At 44.1% G+C, this 21,240-nt stretch overlaps 1 protein-coding gene and 1 pseudogene across 3 annotated transcripts in view; both read right to left on the bottom strand.

Moving 5' to 3' along the window:
* LOC311136902 (transcription factor RFX4) overlaps positions 1-202 on the bottom strand; it is a gene marked incomplete at both ends in the record, with an annotated part of 29,679 nt that extends 29,477 nt beyond the window's left edge. For both annotated transcript variants that reach the window (XM_084171216.1, XM_084171217.1), the window contains one exon: positions 160-202. In XM_084171216.1, the coding sequence (XP_084027342.1) occupies positions 160-202 (43 nt within the window). The remainder of the gene's footprint in view (positions 1-159) is intronic.
* Positions 203-7,555: 7,353 nt separating this feature from the next.
* Positions 7,556-21,240, bottom strand: part of LOC311137033 (DNA-directed RNA polymerase III subunit RPC2-like) — a 32,027-nt pseudogene continuing 18,342 nt past the window's right edge. The window contains exons 11-20 of the transcript in view: positions 20,637-20,788; positions 20,365-20,427; positions 20,029-20,156; positions 18,788-18,987; positions 17,028-17,186; positions 16,661-16,778; positions 16,283-16,398; positions 11,833-11,991; positions 8,069-8,260; positions 7,556-7,685 (exon numbers count right to left, since the gene is read on the bottom strand). The product of the transcript in view is annotated as a DNA-directed RNA polymerase III subunit RPC2-like (transcript). The remainder of the gene's footprint in view (positions 7,686-8,068; positions 8,261-11,832; positions 11,992-16,282; positions 16,399-16,660; positions 16,779-17,027; positions 17,187-18,787; positions 18,988-20,028; positions 20,157-20,364; positions 20,428-20,636; positions 20,789-21,240) is intronic.

Below are 21,240 nucleotides of genomic sequence, written 5' to 3'. Positions count from 1 at the left end.
CATCTTAAAGAAACTAAAATCTAACAAATGGCTCTAAACTGGCTGTCGAGAAAGTCACAAATTCCCAGGGGACCAGTGGCTATAGTGATCCACAACAGAGTGGTTCCCCATGCATCCTGATAAGGCAAGTCTGCAGTGTTGCAGGACAGGAGGACCAACCTGTGGAATCCATATCAGGCTCCTCCAGCAGCCCACAATGCATCCTCTTCCCATCAACGGCACACTGGCTCCTCCAAGAAAATGGCTCTGTGCACGTCTCCCCCTCCTCAGTAGGTTCCTCTTGTCTAGCTCCGTGTCTCCGTGACCACTGCCTATCCGTGGCAGGAGATGGTGAGGCTCTGGGCTCCGCCGAGAGAGGGGTGATGTTGGTGGTGAGGGGAGGTGGTGGGGGTGAGGGGAGAGGGGGGGTAGAGACTCCAGAAGTCCAGCGGGGGGAAAGCCAGACCCGTCAAAATGTTTGCTGATGTTTCATGGGAAAGGGTCTGATTTTATAGGAGCCCTGATGGGGACATGTCATTGATAGGCTCAGAAGGCTGATGAATGGCCTCAAGTCAGATGGGGATGTGGCAAGGCTCACTGGAAGTCTTTTGTGGGGCTGTTTTGAATAAGAAAGGCTCCCTCCCCAAGAAAAAAAAAGAGGCTTAGATCTATGCAATCCTAGCACTGTGGCCTCCCCGTCTTCTATTATAGCATTTAATACGTTTTTATACACCCCCCCCCCCCCCCCTTATTTAAAGTCCCAGCTCCCACGAACACTTGTTGGCCCGTTTCAGAACTTTTTTGATGTCCGTCTTCCTCCATTGGCCATGGGAACTGCAACATGACCACTGGGGCAGGTTTTTAGGAAACTACTTAAAGGGAGTCCTACTATCTTAAATTTTTTCCACACATTCCGATCACTTTCTTATTTCAAAACCCCATCTTTACTATGATGCCTTTATATATTTTTTAAACACAACGTTGCCTAGTCTAAAACGGCACAAGTGCAAACTTTGTACGGGGGGGGGGTCATTTCACCCCCCTACTCCCCCTCTCCTTGAGGCAACCTTATTTTAGTGTGCCTCGAAGGAGAGCACTGGCCACAAAGGGGGGAAGTTGGGAGGGCTCTGATGGAGTGCCTGTGAGCTGGAGAAGGGAAAGCTGTGATTAGAATATGAATGGAACCACAGGAGAGGGGGGAGAGGGGGAGTGAGGAGAAAGGGGGATTATGGCTGAATTACTCCCCACCACACTGTGGATGGCAGTGGAAGACTCTGCTCCTCCTCAGAGTTGCCAGTGCGCAGGCGTGGAGACACCGTCGGTGTTGGTGCTCTTACCATGCGTCCAGGACAGTTGGGATAGAAGACGAGGTGCCCATGAGAGCACAGGTCATACATGAGACACTGACTGACATGCAGCACAACACTACACAGTGCATTCGGAAAGTATTCAGACCCCTTGACTTTTTCCACACTTTGTTACGTTACAGCCTTATTCTAAATGTATTAAATTGTTTTTTTTCCACAATGATAAAACAAAAACCGGTTTAGAAAAAACAAATGTGTTGAAGCACCTTTGGCAGCGATTACAGCCTAGAGTCTTCTTGGGTATGACGCTACAAACTTTGCACACCTGTATTTGGGGAATTTCTCCCATTCTTCTCTGCAGATCCTCTCAAGCTCTGTCAGGTTGGATGGGGAGTGTCGCTGCACAGCTATTTTCAGGCCTCTCCAGAGATGTTAGATCGGGTTCATGTCCAGGCTCTGGCTGGGCCACTCAAGGACATTGAGACTTGTCCCGAAGCCACTCCTGCGTTGTCCTGTTGGAAGGGGGTACTGAGCGGTCTGGAGCAGGTTTTCATCAAGGAACTCTGTACTTTGCTTCGTTCATCTTTCCCCTCAATCCTGACTAGTCTCCCAGTCCCTGCCACTGAAATACATCCCCACGAAAAAAGCCACTTATGACTCTAACCCAGTAATTTGTCACACTTACAGAGGGAAAAAAGTATTTGATCCCCTGCTGATTTTGTACGTTTGCCCACTGACAAAGAAATGATCAATCTATCTGCTCAAGAAAGCCCATATACATGCCCGTCTGAAGTTTGCCAATGAACATCTGAATGATTCAGAGGAGAACTGGGTGAAAGTGTTGTGTTCAGATGAGACCAAAATCGAGCTCTTTGGCATCAACTCAACTCGCCGTGTTTGGAGGAGGAGGAATGCTGCCTATGACCCCAAGAACACCATCCCCACCGTCAAACATGGGAGGTGGAAACAATATGCTTTGGGGGTGTTTTTCTGCTAAGGGGACAGGACAACTTCACCGCATCAAAGGGACGATGGACGGGGCTGTGTACCGTCAAATCTTGGGTGAGACCCTCCTTCCCTCAGCCAGGGCATTGAAAATGGGTCGTGGATGGGTATTCCAGCATGACAATGACCCAAAACACACGGCCAAGGCAACAAAGGAGTGGCTCAAGAAGAAGCACATTAAGGTCCTGGAGTGGCCTAGCCAGTCTCCAGACCTTAATCCCATAGAAAATCTGTGGAGGGAGCTGAAGGTTCGAGTTGCCAAACGTCAGCCTCAAAACCTTAATGACTTGGAGAAGATCTGCAAAGAGGAGTGGGACAAAATCCCTCCTGAGATGTGTGCAAACCTGGTGGCCAACTACAAGAAACATCTGTCATGTTTAGCAGAGGGGTCAAATACTTATTTCCCTCATTAAAATGCAAATCAATTTATAACATTTTTGACATGCGTTTTTCTGGATTTTTTTGTTGTTATTCTGTCTCTCACTGTTCAAATAAACCTACCATTAAAATTATAGACTGATCATTTCTTTGTCAGTGGGCAAACGTACAGAATCAGCAGGGGATCAAATACTTTTTTCCCTCACTGTAGGATATGGAAACAGATTAGGTATTTTCTTAACATACCCACTGTATACATTGACAGCCCAATTTGCCTGAATCATGCTTTCCACCCTGCATTGGATGATATGGCGTTTTCACAGTGGAGGGAGAAGGGGCTCACAACAATCAGTAACTTACCCATTGATGGTTATTTAGCTTCATTTAAACAATTACAGGGTAAGTTTAACATGCCAGCAACACATTTTTTCAGATACCTCCAAATCAGGAATTTCTTAAGGACAGACATCCCACAGTATGGCATTAAGCCAAATAATCCTACATTAGATAGCCTTATCCTTGTCAAACCTCATTCAAAAGGGTCAGTCTCTAGACTTTATGATGTGCTACAGGGGACTTTGACCCACTTATTTTGGACATGTCGTAAGTTACATGCTTACTGGGCTCTCATTTCAACACTACAATGAATGTCAATGTTTGTATCTCCGTCTTCTTTTTTTATTGGAAAATAATGCATTTAATTATAAAAAAATATACATAAAAAAAACATCCCCACAGCATGATGCTGCCACCACTATGCTTCACCGTAGGGATAGTGCCAGGTTTCCTCCAGACGTGACGCTTGGCATTCAGGCCAAAGAGTTCAATCTTGGTTTCATCAGACCAGAGAATCTTGTTTCTCATGGTCTGAGAGTCCTTTAGGTGCATTTTGGTAAACTCCAAGCGGGCTGTCATGTGCCTTTTACTGAGGAGTGGCTTCCGTCTAGCCACTCTACCATAAAGGCCTGATTGGTGGAGTGCTGCAGAGATGGTTGTCCTTCTGGAAGGTTCTTCTATCTCCACAAAGGAGCTCTGTCAGAGTATACATCGGGTTCTTGGTCACCTCCCTGACCAAGGCCCTTCTCCCCCGATTGCTCAGTTTGGCCTTGGGGCCAGCTCTAGGAAGAGTCTTGGTGGTTCTAAACTTCTTCCATTTAAGAATGATAGAGGCCACTGTGTTCTTGGGGACCTTCAATGCTGCAGACATGTTTTGGTTCCCTTCCCCAGATCTGTGCCAACACAATCCTGTCTCGGAGCTCTACGGACAATTCCTTCGACATGCACTGTCAACTGTGGGACCTTATATTGACAGGTGTGTGCCTTTTCAAATAATGTCCAATCAATTGAATTTACCACAGGTGGACCCCAATCAAGTTGTAGAAACATCTCAAGGATGATCAATGGAAACAGGATGCAACTGAGCTCAATTTCGAGTCTCATAGCAAAGGGTCTGAATACTTATGTAAATAAGGTAACCCTGTTTTCGCTTGGGGGTATTGATAAGGATTATTATTTTCATCCATTTTAGAATAAGTCTGTCACGTAACAAAATGTGGAAAAAGTCAAGGGGTCTGAATACTTTCCGAATGCACTGTACAAATACCTATACAGGACATACAGATCAGAATGTATATAGATCCCAGACACTAAGTGAGTTGCAACACAATAGTATATGAAGCAAAACCGCTATGTATGTACAGATAATGATGGGATTACAGATCTCCAAGTAATCCATAGGACAGTATAAGGAGTGGGCTACTATAGAAATCAACGTATGTATTTGTAGTCTGCATTCAATCACAGTCATTGAGAGAATATCTGCTCGGTCAGCAGTCTGTTCTGAGGAGAGAATCGTAAATAACCCATTAGCAATAAGTAACTCCTAATTAAGGTGTCTACAGGAGCTCGTACAAGGCTGCAGCATTGTCAGAACATCCTAGGACAGTCTAACACATCCACATCAAACGGGCCCAGAGAATGGGTCACGGGAAGCTATGGCCCCAAATGAGGATCTAATTAATTTTAGTTAAAAAAGGAACGAGGATGCGGCAGACATCCTTTTCCCATCCTGCCCGTCACTGGCTCATTAGAGCCTCATTAGCTAGGACAGGTGCAGCCGCCCCAAAAGAGCCCACTCTACCCTCCACGTCGTCCTACTGATGTGCGCTGCTTTTGTCCAATCAAAGAGCTCCAATTCAGCTTTGTGGGTGGGGACATGCTTTGAGCTGTGTATTGGTGGTGTTAAAGCTTTGGAGTGAAAGGGGAAAGAGGATTACACAAAATAGCCTTTTTTTCTGCTGTCAATGTATTACTGTGTTGCGGTAACACAATCAGAGAAGGACAATACCTTTCTTTAGCGTTCATACACTGAACACGTCCTCAGCGGTGTCTGGTATTCAGTGTGAAGTGTCCAACTCATCTACCCATACATGTTGGGTCATTCTGTGTCTCTGAAATGTAAATGGTTTGTCTTCACTGTTCTGTTAACATCAGTAAGAAAAGACTGCTAAATGACATTATCCAATTCTCATTTCTACTGTAGCTTTTGTTGATGAATCCTGGCTATATTTTAGTGTCCATAACTTCCTGCAATTACAAAGTCTTCAAAATGTAATTTCCAATATACATTCAGATTAGTTTTGCTCATGTATTTTTCAACAATGTCTTTATCAACTATTTGACAAGTCGTTCTCAGGTCCACAACAAAAATGAAAAAAAACAAAACATTAAATAATGTTGTTTATTATGTACACAAGAAAACGAGTGAAAAGCACAAATGTAGCTAAACATACATTCAAAACTCTTTAACCCTAACCCTAAAAAAAATTAACAAAAGCCAACCAAAAAAGGAATACCTGTATCCCACTTACAGTAGCCTACATTTGGTTATTTTTGCAAACAAGTGCTTTTTGTATGCTTTGGCATTTAACTCATTATCATCAGGGTTCGTACAGACAGTGGCAAATCAAATTCAAGGACTTTCAAGTACCTTTTCCAGTAGTAATATTTATTTTCAAAGACCATCAATTTGTAATAGTTCCTATCATGCAATTGTTTCTAGTCGCCAACAGATGGCAGTATATAGTCACAACCTCGTGAAAAAAACCATCTAACTTACTATTCATCACTACCTTACAAATTCTATGTGTTTCACTACTTATTTACTACACACATGAGTGGTAAGTCAGGACTGATGTTGACTGATTACCTTATATGAACTGTAACTCAGTAAAATCTTTGAAATTGTTGTGTTTATAGTTTTGTTCAGTTTACATAATATTAAATTGTCTGTATACTTAAATTGTCTTAACATTTCACAAAATGTTAGGTCCCACAGGCTGTCCCAACACATAATGACATGAAAGTGTCTTCTAACAGTGTAAAAGGCCCTTAGTTGACTCTAAAATGTTGTATTCTATACCCATTTGAAGAGAAACACGTTATCAATGTGTTTGAAAATATTAAAGACTCTTTCAGGGGACCCTATTTAAATTTTAGGGGATCCCACATGAGTCCCGGACCCCAAGTTTGAGAACAACTGTACTCTCCCTGCTTGCTTCAATGCTTCCGCTCTCTGTGTATCTCCTTTGCCTCCTTCATTGCAGCCTGACTCACCACTGTCTGTCTCACTACTCTCTATAAAGAAAAGGTATTTTGTTATGAGAACTTATAGTAGCCCATCTTTTGATTATAGCTAGCTTAATTTCAGTCAACTGCTCCTGCTGAGGTTAGGCTCCGTTCAACGTTAGCTTCTAACTTCATCCTTCTAGCCAGCTAGTTATAGCTAGCTACCTGGCTAATAGCCAGAGCCCTTGAGCTACTTAGCTAGCTAGACATCTGACTGAAATATCAGCGACTATTTGCCAGGGGGGAAGTCGAGGGATGTTAAAATAATTCCCACTGTCAGCGGTGTCGCTCTGCTACTTGCCACTGTAGGTCTGGGCTGAGGTAGTTCGTTTCACTTCTCGGCCTATGTCGTGGGCAGAGTTTCCCATTGGACAGAGTGGTGAATGAATGCACTGCTAACAAAGGCAAATCCGGGGGTAGCAGACGAACATAACGAGCATACATGAATCATTCATGATTCCACTCGTTCGCAGAGGTAGGCGTGATTAGAACTCCGATCAAGAAGCCTTCTGAGCATTGATGAACGCAATAAGTGGCTAAACGATAATTAACCAAATAAAAAGGTTGAATAAACGCTATTTCAGAAATAAAAAGCTGCGTAAACGGCGTTTACCCTCCAGTACATCCCTGGTTGGGTCTGGCAAATCCCATTCATAAACCTCAATAACCTTTTAGCTATCGATGTGACATTTGGTGGCTCCTAATCAGTGAGTTCTGTACCTGCCTGGCTGAGTGGCAGTGTGGTTTGAATGAGCGAGCTCGCCTGGCAACCAGAGCGCGAAACACGTGAAGAAATAAAACTCCAGTAGTCTGTCTGGAAATTAATTCGCAAGACCAATACATTTCTAATATTTTTCATATTAACATATTTGATAATTTTCTGTTCTTCTCATTTAAATTCAAATACTTTTCAAGTACCAACTTGAGAAAATGTCTGATTTTCAAGGTATTCCAGTACTTGAATTTCAGAGTGTCAAATTCAAGTACTTTAAGCACTTTGTGTGAACCCTGTATCATTTTCTGATATACTATAGCTATTGCTTGTTGTCCGTTCTGGAGGCCCATGATAACCCAGCCAATGGAGTAGGGGGGATAATGAGCGCTTTGTCTCAGAAGGGCCAATTGAAACCTGTGAAGAGTGAGGGTCTCCACCCTCCATCAGTCCATCTCTAGTTCACCCTTTTTATAGTCTCGTCCACCAGCTGGCTTTACCTCTCAGTCAAACCCTATATGTGGTAGCGATAAGCCTGGGCATGAGGTTACTCGTTGTAGCGTGCTAGTTTAAGGCGGGGGACGATGTTCATGGACTGCAGCTCCTGGAATAGCAGTTTGCAGGCGTAGGGGATCCGCAGCGAGGACACGTGACAAGAGGACTTACAGTAGTGGCACCTGGAATAGAGAGAGGGCGAGAGACAGGGGAGTGAGGGGCCTCTATATTACTGTATATCAGAGGATAGAAAAGGTGCTTAGTTCAGTCTACTGGTCTTTGCATAAACAACCCTTACAACAGAGACATACAAATGGTATCCAAGAGTTCATCTGTCTCTGGGGAAGTAGATAAACAGCCTCATTGCCAAAATCCCAAAGTATCCCTTTAAGTCAACTGGTTATGCTAATCACATTCAGAGCAGACACACACACATCAAATACTTTATTGGTTGTAAGCACAATAGAATCTGCAGCTGCAATACAAGGAAACCGAACCTTTGGTATCAACTTTGATTCTAACTACTATTCTCCGGTATTACAGATGGACCAAAAAGGACACTCACCACCAAGAGTATGCCAGCAGGCCACACACGTCCACCTTGAAGGAGTCACTGGAGATCATGAGGCGTCCAGCAGCAGCATGCTGGCCCCGTAGCCAATCAGACAGTCGCGCTCCATCTTCCCCAGACGCAGGCCTCAGTCTCTAGAGCACCCCTCCGTGGGCTGTCTGGGGTGGTTTGAATGAGCGAGCTCGCCTGGCAACCAGAGCGCGAAACACGTGAAGAAATAAAACTCAGTAGTCTGTCTGGAAATTAATTCGCAAGACCAATACATTTCTAATATTTTTCATATTAACATATTTGATAATTTTCTGTTCTTCTCATTTTAATTCAAATACTTTTCAAGTACCAACTTGAGAAAATGTCTGATTTTCAAGGTATTCCAGTACTTGAATTTCAGAGTGTCAAATTCAAGTACTTTAAGCACCTTATGTGAACCCTGTATCATTTTCTGATATACTATAGCCATTGCTTGTTGTCCGTTCTGGAGGCCCATGATAACCCAGCCAATGGAGTAGGGGGGAAATCCTGCTATGCCCTCCGACGAACCATCAAACAGGCAAAGAGTCAATACAGGACTAAGATTGAATCGTACTATACTGGCTCTGACGCTCGTTGGATGTGGCAGGGCTTGAAAACTATTACAGACTACAAAGGGAAGCACAGCCGCGAGCTGCCCAGTGACACAAGCCTACCAGAGGAGCTAAATCACTTCTATGCTTGCTTCGAGGCAAGCAACACTGAAGCATGCATGAGAGCATCAGATGTTCCGGAAGACTATGTGATCACGCTCTCCGTAGCCGATGTGAGTAAGACTTTTAAGCAGGTCAACATTCACAAGGCCACAGGGCCAGACGGATTACCAGGACGTGTACTCCGAGCATGCGCTGACCAACTGGCAAGTGTCTTCACCTGACATTTTCAACATGTGCCTGACTGAGTCTGTAATACCAACATGTTTCAAGCAGACCACCATAGTCCCTGTGCCCAAGAACACTAAGATAACCTGCCTAAATGACTACCGACCCATAGCACTCACGTCTGTAGCCATGAAGTGCTTTGAAAGGCTGGTCATGGCTCACATCAACACCATTATCCCAGAAACCCTAGACCCACTCCAATTTGCATACCGCCCCAACAGATCCACAGATGATGCAATCTCTATTGCACTCCACACTGCCCTTTCCCACCTGGACAAGAGGAACACATACGTGAGAATGCTATTCATTGACTACAGCTCAGCGTTCAACACCATAGTGCCCTAAAAGCTCATCACTAAGCTAAGGACCCTGGAACTAAACACCTCCCTCTGCAACTGGATCCTGGACTTCCTGATGGGCCGCCCCCAGGTGGTAAGGGTAGGTAACAGCACATCTGCCACGCTGATCCTCAACACGGGGGTCCCTCATGGGTACGTACTCAGTCCCCTCCTGTACTCCCTGTTCACCCATGACTGCATGGCCAGGCATGACTCCAACACCATCATTAAGTTTGCCAACGACACAACAGTGGTAGGCCTGATCACCGACAACGATGAGACAGCCTATAGGGAGGAGGTCAGAGACCTGGCCGTGTGGTGCCAGGATAACAACCTCTCCCTCAACGTGATCAAGACAAAGGAGATGATTGTGGACTACAGGAAAAAAAAGAGGACTGAGCACGCCCCCATTCTCATCGACGGGGCTGTAGTGGAACAGGTTGAGAGCTTCAAGTTCCTTGGTGTCCACATCACCAACAAACTATCATGGTCCAAACACACCAAGACAGTCGTGAAGAGGGCACGACAAAGCCTATTCCCCCTCAGGAGACTGAAAAGATTTGGCATGGGTTCTCAGATCCTCAAAGAGTTCTACAGCTGCACCATCGAGAGCATCCTGACTGGTTGCATCACCGCCTGGTATGGCAACTGCTCGGTCTCCGACCGCAAGGCACTACAGAGGGTAGTGCGTACGGCCCAGTACATCACTGGGGCCAAGCTTCCTGCCATCCAGAACCTCTATACCAGACGGTGGCAGAGGAAGGCCCTAAAAATTGTCAAAGACTCCAGCCACCCTAGTCATAGACTGTTCTCTCTGCTACCGCACGGCAAGGGGTACCGGAGCGCCAAGTCTAGGTCCAAAAGGCTTAACAGCTTCTACCCCCAAGCCATTAGACTTCTGAACAGCTAATCATTGTCCCCACCCCCACCCCCTCTTTTACGCTGCTGCTACTCTGTTTATTATTTATGCATAGTCACTTTAACTCTACCCACATGTACATATTACCTCAATTACCTCGACTAAACTGTGCCCCCGCACATTGACTCTGTACCGGTACCCCCTGTATATAGCCTCGCTACTGTTATTTTACTGCTACTCTTTAGTTATTTGTTATTTGTTATTTTTTTGTTATCTATTTTTTATTATTTTCTTAATACTGCATTGTTGGTTAAGGGTTTGTAAGTAAGCATTTCACTGTAAGGTTGTATTCGGCGCATGTGGCAAATACAATTTGATTTGATCTGAACAGGCCTACTGATTCAGTGGTTTATGTCCTTGTATTTTAAATGAGAAACATTTAGAACAGGCTAACCAGTGTGTGCATTCTCTAGCTAATCAATATCATTGATTGATCAATTAAGTACCAGAGAGAAACAAAAACTCAGCATGAGTGTTGCTGTTGAGGGTAGTGTACAGTGCACCCCCTACTCCAGACCATTCCACTGAAAAGCAGTAGCCACCACTAAGGTCACAGGAAGGAAGAGCTCTGACCTCTAACCTCTGACTTTAGCACACATGATCATCCTCTCTTGCCAAACATTGCTGTGTCCTGTCCATGACAACCTCAGACAACGCTAGCCAATGATAAGGAACCACTGTCAAAAAGACGGATTAAATGTAACTGTATCTAAAACAATGTATTTGTAACAGAGACCGTAAGTACACTGACAGATCAATGGCTGGGACGTTGTTAATGCTGGTGAACAGTCCACACCTTTATATAAAATAAATACCTTTGCAACATATGACAAAGGTTTCATCGTGTATCATTCAGCGTTTTTAGGTCCATTGTAAAATCTAGTTTTCTATTCTATTCTAAACTCAGAAAACAAAAAATGTCTTAATTCCAGTAGCTACTAAGCTAGTGACTTCCTTAACAGCGGTTTCCACAGCAACAGATATCTGTTAGTGAACAATAACATTGACTGCTTAGTGTTGTCAATGGACGTGTGTTCTGGAGGCCCATGATAACCCAGCCAATGGAGTAGGGGGGATAATGAGCGCTTTGTCTCAGAAGGGCCAATTGAAACCTGTGAAGAGTGAGGGTCAACACAGCAGTCTTGTTGGGCTTCTGCTTCTGTTGGATATCAGAGAGAGCAAAGCGGAGAAAGTGAGTGAGAATTATCGAAGGATTTGGGGGCTAGGTATCAAACTATCAACTCGAAACAAAACAAAAGTTGATTCATTTTCTCTATAAGTGGTTCAGGGGCTAGGTTTCAAACTGTATCGAATCTTAACAAAACAAAAGTTAATTCATTTTCCTCATGAGTTAGAAGAAGCCATGTGAAACTTGGGATACTTTGATAAGTCTGATCTTCCACATCCAGTTCTCTAGCTAGCAGATTATATAATGGGCTAATGTGACGCTCCATTAGCCGTTACAGGATAGGTACTGTTTGGCGTAGCACAGAGAATTTTAGTCCAACCTTAACTTGCCGATACTATCTTCGTCCACATTAGCCTGTTACAATCTGCTAGCTACCAGTTCCCTTGAGTGTGACTTTGTACCCCCCAAAGCAAAGAATAGGTCATGTTGAATTGTGTGGAGGTACCGTATCGTCATTCTGGAGGGGTAGCCGTGAAGGTTCATGATGATGTCAGGGCATATGCCCGAGTCATAGAAAGGCATGTCCTCCTGAGGAACGATCAGGCCACACACAAACACACCTGTCATACACCACAGAGAGGGAGATAGAGTTAAAGAGGCCCAAGTGCAGGTACAAATTATATACTGGACATGGAGATTAAAAGGACCCACTGTAATCAATGAGGCATGCTACAGCTGCGAGTGAGTGAAGCATGCGATGCTGAAGTGTCTTTAAACATTCCAAGTTTATTTCAAGAGTTTCTATGCACATCTCTGAAGCGTTATCAATTGATAGTGGCTTGAGGATTTGATTTCTGCCTCAGTTTGCTGCTTCTGGTGGAGCATGCTAAAAACACTAACTGAAGGAAACCGTGACCCTTGCACGTCCCACACTAACAGTTACCCCCAGTGCAGCATACACACACTGCCATGCTGCTGTGGTCTGGTGGGGCCCTCTTTAGATTCACATGATGTGAAAGGCAAGGGCCCCGTGCCTCCGGTAGCTGCCTGGGACTGGAGGCCTTAAGTGTGAGCGCAAATGTTTGCCTAGGGGCCGAGGCACTCTTCCATCCCTGGCTATTGCAAACAGATTGTAGGCCCATTTGCAAATGAAAAAAGAGAGCGAGAGAAGTTAAAAGAAAGGGAGCAGGAAGTGGAGAGAGGTGCTTAGCCTGACAGTGAGACCAGGATTACACACACATGACTTTCAGTCAGTCCAGCCCAGAGAGGAAGTGGAGGGGGATCAACTCAACTCGAGAGGGGAAATCAAATCAGTGCATGTGGGAAAATTCTGTCTAACAATACACTGGAACTGTAGGACCTGTTGGTCACTAGATTGGGAATGCTAAATGATCAACCCTAAATACGCTGTGCCTAACATCACCCAAACAAATTTTCCTGTAGTTTTGTGTATACTATATGTGAGGATAACAAAATAGTTATAATTTGACATAAAATGCCTTCAGGGTAAATCCATTTGAATTCAATCACTTTTTGACAGCACCCCTTTTTGATTTGAACAAAACCTTCCATTCATATTTGTCCATAGTAGAAGTGCTCAAAAAGTAACTTTTTGGACCTGAATGACAAAACATTCAAGAGGTAAAGGGTGGTCAAAGTTGACCTATTTTGCATACCCCACCATACCATCACTGGAAAAGATCAAACGGTTGAGATTGATATCATTTAAAAAGCTTACAAGGTGGTCAAACTATTTTATAATTTAAACAAAACAAAAAACATTTTACCTTAAATAGCAATTATCTAAAAATGCGTAAACTCCCCCCCCCCCCACCAAATTATATCCTATTTTACATAATCTGAGGTTTTTGTGTTGTGCCCGCCATCGGTTGATACACAACATGCTCTTGAATACAAGGTGGGTGTCATGTTATGTCTGATAAATGTACTAAAATGGGAATCAAATTGAAATGTTAACTTTCAAACGGTACCACAAAGATGGTTAGCGGTCCAGCCACCAGAGAATGTTGACTTGAATGGGAATATCTATTTTAAATAATAATGTCAATCCTCCATAGGAAACCTATTGAAATCATAGAAATATAGATAATAAACTAGACATGACCATTTAAGTTGATATTCAACGGTGGGTGGGCCCGGCGGCCATCTTTGTGGTAGTAATTAGAAGTACATTTTTCTCAATTAAATTTTAATTTCAATGGTGTACCCGCTACATTGTAGTGGTCTGAAGGGATAGATCCATTCTGTGAATTATATTTCTATGATTGAAATGACACCCACCCTGTGGAGCATGTTGTGTCTCAACCGATTGCGGGCACAACACAAAAAACTCAGATGATGTAAAATCTAAGCTACAACAGACGCAATTTTAGATAACTGATGTTAAAGGTTTAAAAAAAAAAAAAAATCTATTAAAAACCTTTTTTTCAATAAATTATCAAATAGTTTGACAACCCTTTTAAATGGTATCAAACTCAACCGTTTATCTTTTCCAGTGATGAAGACATGGATGTCTCATGGTAGGGTGGGGTATGCAAAATGGGTCAACTTTAATCCACTTTATCTCCTGGATGTTTTGGCATTCAGGTCCAAAACGTGACTTTCTGACCACTTCTTCCATGGGCAAACATGTATGGAACGTTTTGTTTAAATCAAAAGTGTTGCCGTCAATAAGTGATTGAATTCAAATGGATTTACCCTTCAACCCATTTCCCTGCAGTGACATATACCAGTAAGATGATGGGTAGCAGTATTTCTGAATGTGGTATCATAAAATAAAAATGTGTATTCCATAGGTCTACATTCTATTTCTATGGTTGTCACCTCTGCTGGCGTCACTGTTCTACAGATAGTCATGAGCAAAGTTCAGGCAAATCTGTTAGTGTTAGCCACATTAAGTGGTGCATTAGTGCCATAGACCCCTACAAGAGGGCAGCTCCTGCTAAGCCCAGTCAAACCTCTTCTCTGTCCTGGCACCCCAATGGTGGAACCAGCTTTCCCCTGAAGCTAGGACAGCAGTGTCCCTGCCCCTCTTCCAAAAACATCCGAAACCCTACCTCTTCAAAGAGTATCTTAAATAATCCTCCCTACTCGCACTTGACTTTTCCCCCCTACTAGCACTGACTTTGCTGATAGCTACTTTGAGGAAAAACGTACTTACTATGACTGAGATATGTGGTTGTCCCTCTTAGCTATCTCTGGATAAGAGCATCTGATAAATGACTAAAATGTAAATGTAAAATGTTTTGATTGGGAACAAGAGCAGTGCTTTTCTAAGGACTAAGGAGGTCCTTGCTGTGCGAGAGTGAGCCCCATCCAACAGCAGGAAGGAGAGGACAGGAAGAGAGAAAACCAAGAAAGGGCAAACGTCTAATAGGCTATACAGAGAGAAAGCGAGAGAGAGAGGATATTGGAGGGACAAACAGGAGTGGAGAGAAGTGTGAGGGAGGGAAAAGGGCAGAGCAACAGACAGGAAAAAATAGACCAGAGGGCAAAGGAGAGAGACATGAAAAGAGAGAGGGAAAATGGAGAGAAGGAGCAGGCAAGATAAAGAGAGAGAGAGAGACTAGTTCCCATAGCAGACGTCCTCTGTGTTGTTTGTTTTGTGTGAAAGTGAATGATAAAAGAGGCATGAAATCGGCAGAGAAAGCCAAGACAACAGCGAGGGTACAGAGCCCTCCATCACCCCCTATACAGCTCCACACAGGCGGCAAGGACAATGGGCCCCCAGCACTCACAACGACACACACCAACCCCCGCCCGCCACCCCTGGCCTGCAGCTGTGTGTGTGTGTGTGTGTGTGTGTGTGTGTGTGTGTGTGTGTGTGTGTGCGCGCGCGCGCATGCGCTAAATCATTTACTTATTCTGCTCTTCTGACCATAACTTATGATACTAGTCATGAACAGCTAGACGTAGGATTTAATAAATTTGCCAAAACTCAGCTAAACAATTTTTTTTAACTAATACAGAATTGCTTTTTGAAAGTGGATTCTCTGTATTACATATAACAAATAAATAGCCTGCTTCACAATAAACAAAGTCATTTGCAACACTTATACCATCCCTACAGTATATACAACAGTCCGTTACTGTTGGATGGCAGCAGGAAAAAAAATCCAGATAACTCTTCAGTACACCAACATGAACAACCTTAGAACACACTCCAGCATTGCTACAGTACAGCCTTACCATCAGGTTGTTGACTTGTAGCTCCATCCCGGGCCTTTCCCCAGCTCTAGCATTCCCCCTCTCCTGCTATGCCTAACCCCTTGGCGACCCCTCACTCCTGTAAGAGACAGAGGACATTGTCCCATGACTATACTGACCAGCCAGCCCCAGTAGCGACCCCGTTTAATGAAGTGAGTAAATTATGCATGGCGCCAGTTAGCTTTCCGATTAAAACATCATACAGACCCTCACTTCTAGAGGGAGGTGCAGCAGCAAAACAATGGCGGTTGTAAACACTTTTCCCAGGAGCAGCAGTGTACTGCTGGGGTGTAAGACATTTACATAGTCTGGCGCAGGACAAAGAGCCAATTAATTGAAAAGCAGAGCCCCTCAAAAGACGAGGAGAGAGGCCCTTACTGGAACTACTGGCAACACTGGGGCCTGACTCAACACACACAAACGCACACGTGCACACACACACTCATGCGCGCACACGCTCACACACAAAGTCTTGCACAGGAATCTCCCATTTCAGTTAGTAAACAGTGTGTTGTGATTACATCTGTATATTCTCCCGTCACTAAAGGTTGACATGGGGCACTGAGGCGCTGCAGTTCATGCAGACATCAGACACTTCAGGCCTGCAACAGATCAGTTGCTTTCCCGATTATAAGTATCATATGGTCCTGAGAGGGCAGATCAGGGAGGGTCAGTAGTACCGACTGCTGAACTCTCCTATCTCTGGTCTCCTGGTCTGTCTCAGGACCTTGATGAGGAAAGCATCGTCTGCGTTGGAGATCATCACCTTCTAGATGTAGGAGTCTGTGGAGCCCTTGTAACTGTAGGGAGGAGAGTGAAGCACAGGCATCAGCTAACCTGATCTGACAAGGCTGAATAAGCGAAAAAGACCTGAAAGGACTTGGTTGTTTGCTGCGATATGGTGGAAACTAAGTATTTTGCTCAAAGGTCAGAAGAGATAGTAGATGAGGAACAAACGTTATATTAATAGTTCAGGGATTTTGGGGTTTTGCTACTTGAGAGTGGTGTTTGGGGGCAGGCAGGGGTGTATGAGTGGTGAGGGGAGGAGGCTGGCACACCCACCTGACGGGCACGTCTCTGTACTGGGGCTGTCCTGGCTGGGCACTGCCCTCCAGTGGTGTCTGGGTGACGGTGGGCATGGACTTGTTCACCAGCACCTGCTTGTTCTCCACCTTCTCACCTGGGACACACAAACACACACAATTACTTATGCATCTCTCACATGATTTCCATATTTGCTAATTCTGTATGTATGAATGTCAAATCTCAGATATATTACACGCATAAAATAAATACATCCTTCAACACATTTCTATATGGCGATGGATATAACCAACAGGTTGTAACAATAAAATGGGTGACAGTGAGGTTCTAGTAATAGAGCTTGTTGGTTCCCTTTCCAAAAATCCTGCTGGAGGGTGTTACTCACCTGGGCAGCAGATGCCGTCAGCGTCTAGGATACTGTGCCTCCAGATGGGCTTGAGTGTAGCTGCGTCCAGCATGGGACAAATCACCTTGTCAAAGGTCTGATTGGTGTAGCGCCTCAACGTGCACTTGACGTTCTTGTAGACCAGGCACCTTCCGAACCCTGGGGAGGAATGAATGGAAGAAGAGGGACAGAGTTCAGTATCGCAAATAAGTATCAGTCTGATGGCTTTAGACTGCCACTAAAAAGTGAACCAGAAGAGTGAACTCTTTGTATTTCAGTAGAGTAACAAGAGCACTAAAATGAAATCAGTGATTATGTTCAGAAGTCGGTGATTAGGGCTGTGATGGTAATTGAATAACCGTGTAGCTGACGGTTATGGATGAAGACAGTCATGAAAATAAAATAACTGTCTTTATTCATTTTAGGCTTGATTTTTTGTTTTGTTTTACTTTGTTTTCATGTCGATAAACTTCACCTATTAGCGGGAGTGTTTACTAATGATTATAAGGAATTGTTTTGCTAACTAAGTCTGTCCATTAAACGTTCTACATCTCCTCCCCTTTCCAACTGATGATGTGCGGGGGTGTAGAGCGCTATAGACTATGGCACTTCACTAAGAAAATTGTTTCATACCATCATTTACACCCTCCATGTGAGCAATGGTTTCTCTGTCCTGTTAATGTTGACAGAGCGCGCGTGCCTGAGCACATATAGAAGTACCTGGCCTGTTTCTCGCAAATGTGGGAAAGTGCCCAGCTGGGCTTCTTCTGCATTTTTTCTTCACCTCACACAGTAAGTCAACAAAGTCCGTTTTTTTTTAACATCCCATTCAAATTATAATAGTTCGTCACAGTATTTGAAAAATATTTCCTACACTCTCCCCCATCGATAATCAGCGTTGCTGATAAATAGGCTATGTATTTGTTTCTATTTTAATGATTGTCAATTTCATCTTCACACTATAGCATAGCGGTCCCTTTCATACTTTCCTTGTCAATTGATTATCTTATAGCTTACTTTCGGAAAGCCTAAGGTAGGCCTAGGTTTTTTTTATACGCTTTAAGGAAAGGATAAATGTTTGCTTGTGCCTGACATATGCTGGTGGCTTTGATTGACAGGTGCTTTTACGGGGGTGTGCGTGTGTGAGTTCGCTGATTCTCTCTGTAGGCCTATATGTCCATCAAGAAAGCATCCTAAAGTAGCCTGTCTGGACTCCATCTCTTTAATAAGAATCAAACGCTCCTGTCATGATTTAATCTTCTAAAAGGCCAATTTTCAGTAGCTTAGGCTACATTATTTCTCTCATTACGGCTTCCTCTCTTTGAAGAACGGTCAAATGACCGCAGCAGGATTTGTGACATTATGCAAATATTTCGGGAAAAGTGGGAGAAAACCCATTGGACTTCGTTTGAATGGTTTTTGCATCGAAATAGAATCTGTATTAAAATAAATGATATGCAGAAAAGCCAACAGATAAAGACAAGGTAGGCATATCTTCATTTTTACTCAGTTAATGTTGGGTCAATACAAACAGACAGATCCTCTCCAAACTGGCATTTCTTAATGTGTTGATTAATAAGTAATAAACAGAATAATAATAATTAAATGACATGATAATAACGAAGTGTAATCGCTTTTACTAAGAAGCATATCCATGTAAACAAATGTACAAACAGAATTGTGACTTTAACCCCTGCAGAATACAATACAATTTGCCTGCTCAGCCCATAGACATAAATTAACGTAGATCAGTAACTCACCTCTGTCTAGAGAGGCCTTGTTGAGGATCAGAGCATCCTCTATGTCATAGCCGCTGTAGCTCATCACAGCCACTGTCCTGCAGGCAGCTTCTCAAAGTCTATCAGCTCTATGGTCCTAGTCTTCACCATGGGCTTCTGGGGGTAACCCAGCAGGTACATCAGAGTGTCTATACGCTTCCTCTGGTTGTAGCCAATCATATCTGACAGGAGCAACCATAGAAATAAAATTAGAATGGACATACCTATTCAAGTCTTTAAAACTTTCCAAAGTATTTGATTAATCAATTGTCTGAGAAATCTTTAAAAACTCATTCAGTTCAGAGCAAAGACAAAGCAAAAATAATAACACATTTTCACCAAGAAACTTTTCTCAATGTCAATGCTTGAGCCACTTAACCAAGCAGTGTCTCAGAGAATATCCTAGGGTGGCTGAGTTGTTTTAATCCTGCTTCTCCATGGGTTGGGGTTGAGCCAGGGCCAACAGGGCCAGCTCTGTGCTACAGGCAGGGGAGAGGAGCTGGGCAGGGCAGGTTATGGCATAATGGCTGCCCTCCCTGGAGGCCTTGACATTTGTCAGATGCTATTACTTCACAATCAGGCTACAAGCAACAGAGCCCTGTGATAATAGGCCCCCGCCCATACAGCCACATTTGCACATGTATAGGCCTGGCCACACAAAACAGACACGGCAGAGGATATTGGGCCAAATATAGTTCCACTCGCAGTGTTTTTGTGTAAAGATGGGGGAAGGGAGAAGGAGGGGTTGGATGGAGACAGGGAGGGGGATGGGGGTGACTGGGCGTTTGCGAATGTTAGTGGTGTCGTTTGGAGAAGTTTTGGTTACCAGGGAGCTCCTGGGTGTGCACTCTGGTCTCTCCCTCGCAGCTGAGCACACTGACCCCCTGAGCACAGCGAACAGCAGACACAATGAATTGCTAATGACACTCTTGGTGACTGGCAGGGAAAGGGCCTCCGCACACACAGGGCACAAAGGAGGGCCTACGCAAGCACCCCATGTTTGATGTCCATGCGCATACACACACTGACACACACACACAAACACTCCATCACACACACACAAAATGCATTCTGACAATAAATGTGTGTGTGTGTGTGTTCACAGCAGTACACGTTGCTCCTGTGGAGGATGTTTGATGAGTACTGATGCGTGATCTTCAAAGGTGCAGCTTAAAACAGCCACTCTTTACAGACAGTAGCAGAGGACTGGAGAGGTGTCTCACCCATGACCTGCTTGCCCATAGCACACTGGTATGTATTCCTGAGGGACTGGTTGTGATGGGGGTAGGGGATCAAGCCAGCACAGACCCCTAGTAGTGTGAAAGGCTCAATCTCTAAGTGTGTAGTGTCCCTGACAGCAACAAAATAAAAGATAAACACACGAGCATTTAAAAAATCCACAACCTCCACCACTAATGTAAACATTTTGCCCCCCTAAAAAGTACACTTGGCTGAGCTTAAAATCCCAGCTAAATTCATTGGCGGTAGTTTCTTTGTATTGAATAACGTTAGCTGTATGAGCTGATGAAATGGAACCCAGCTGATGAAATGGAACCCACCTGTATCCCTTGATGTGTTTGTTTTTGACCATCGGCTGTCCTTTCTTCACAATGATGTACGGTCTGGTCTGCCAGGAGCAAAAGCACCAGTTGAAAAAAGAGCAAGAGTTTTTTTTAATTAGTTGAAGGGGGGTGCTAGTGCGAGATGAAGGAGTGAACTAGCTTTAAAACATCTGTTGAAACCGTTTTGGGTGCAGAACCCAGGCTGAGTCATAACTTTACTCCGTGCATAGACAGTGGATGGGTGTCATGTCCTCGCTGGTGTCCCCTACCTGCAGAGGCGTCCCCCGTCTGAGGAGATGTAGACAACGGTCGGTCAGGTTGGTGGAGATGGACACAAACTCGTTGATAAAGCCGGCCCTGCGCATCAGTCTGAAGGTGTACACCAGCCTTTGGTGGTCCCTGATCACCCCCAGGATGTTACCTGTGGACAGGATGGACACACAGAGAGAGACCAACTATAAGGCACAGCGTTTCTTACTCACAATTCTTACTGACGTGACTTTATTAGGGGTTATTTGATCAACGTACACAGAAATAATGCATAAAACAAAACGTCCAGCTAACTACTGTATCTATCACAGTGTGCAGAGCCACAGACTCCAACAGGGGTTCTGTACATATTGAACGTGAGGAAATGGAGGAGCCACAGTGAACTGGCTCCATGTGTGTGTGGGAGGATTTGCGCACGCTCTGTGGCGCTTTGACACCTGCTGTTACTAATTAATTAAGCCTGGTGGCAGACAGTCAACATAATTTGACAGTTATCAGTGGCTTGAAAAACATATACACTAATTAATGGACCCAGTCCAGACTTTTTCATTGCACATTAGTAGCACTAAATTAATAGCTCATCAGACACACTGTATGAAGAAC

Source organism: Coregonus lavaretus, assembly GCF_964263955.1.
Source record: "Coregonus lavaretus genome assembly, chromosome: 11".
Classification (NCBI taxonomy): Eukaryota; Metazoa; Chordata; class Actinopteri; order Salmoniformes; family Salmonidae; genus Coregonus; species Coregonus lavaretus.
The sequence above is the reverse complement of the archived record's forward strand: the minus strand, read 5'-3'. Positions and strand labels throughout refer to the sequence as shown.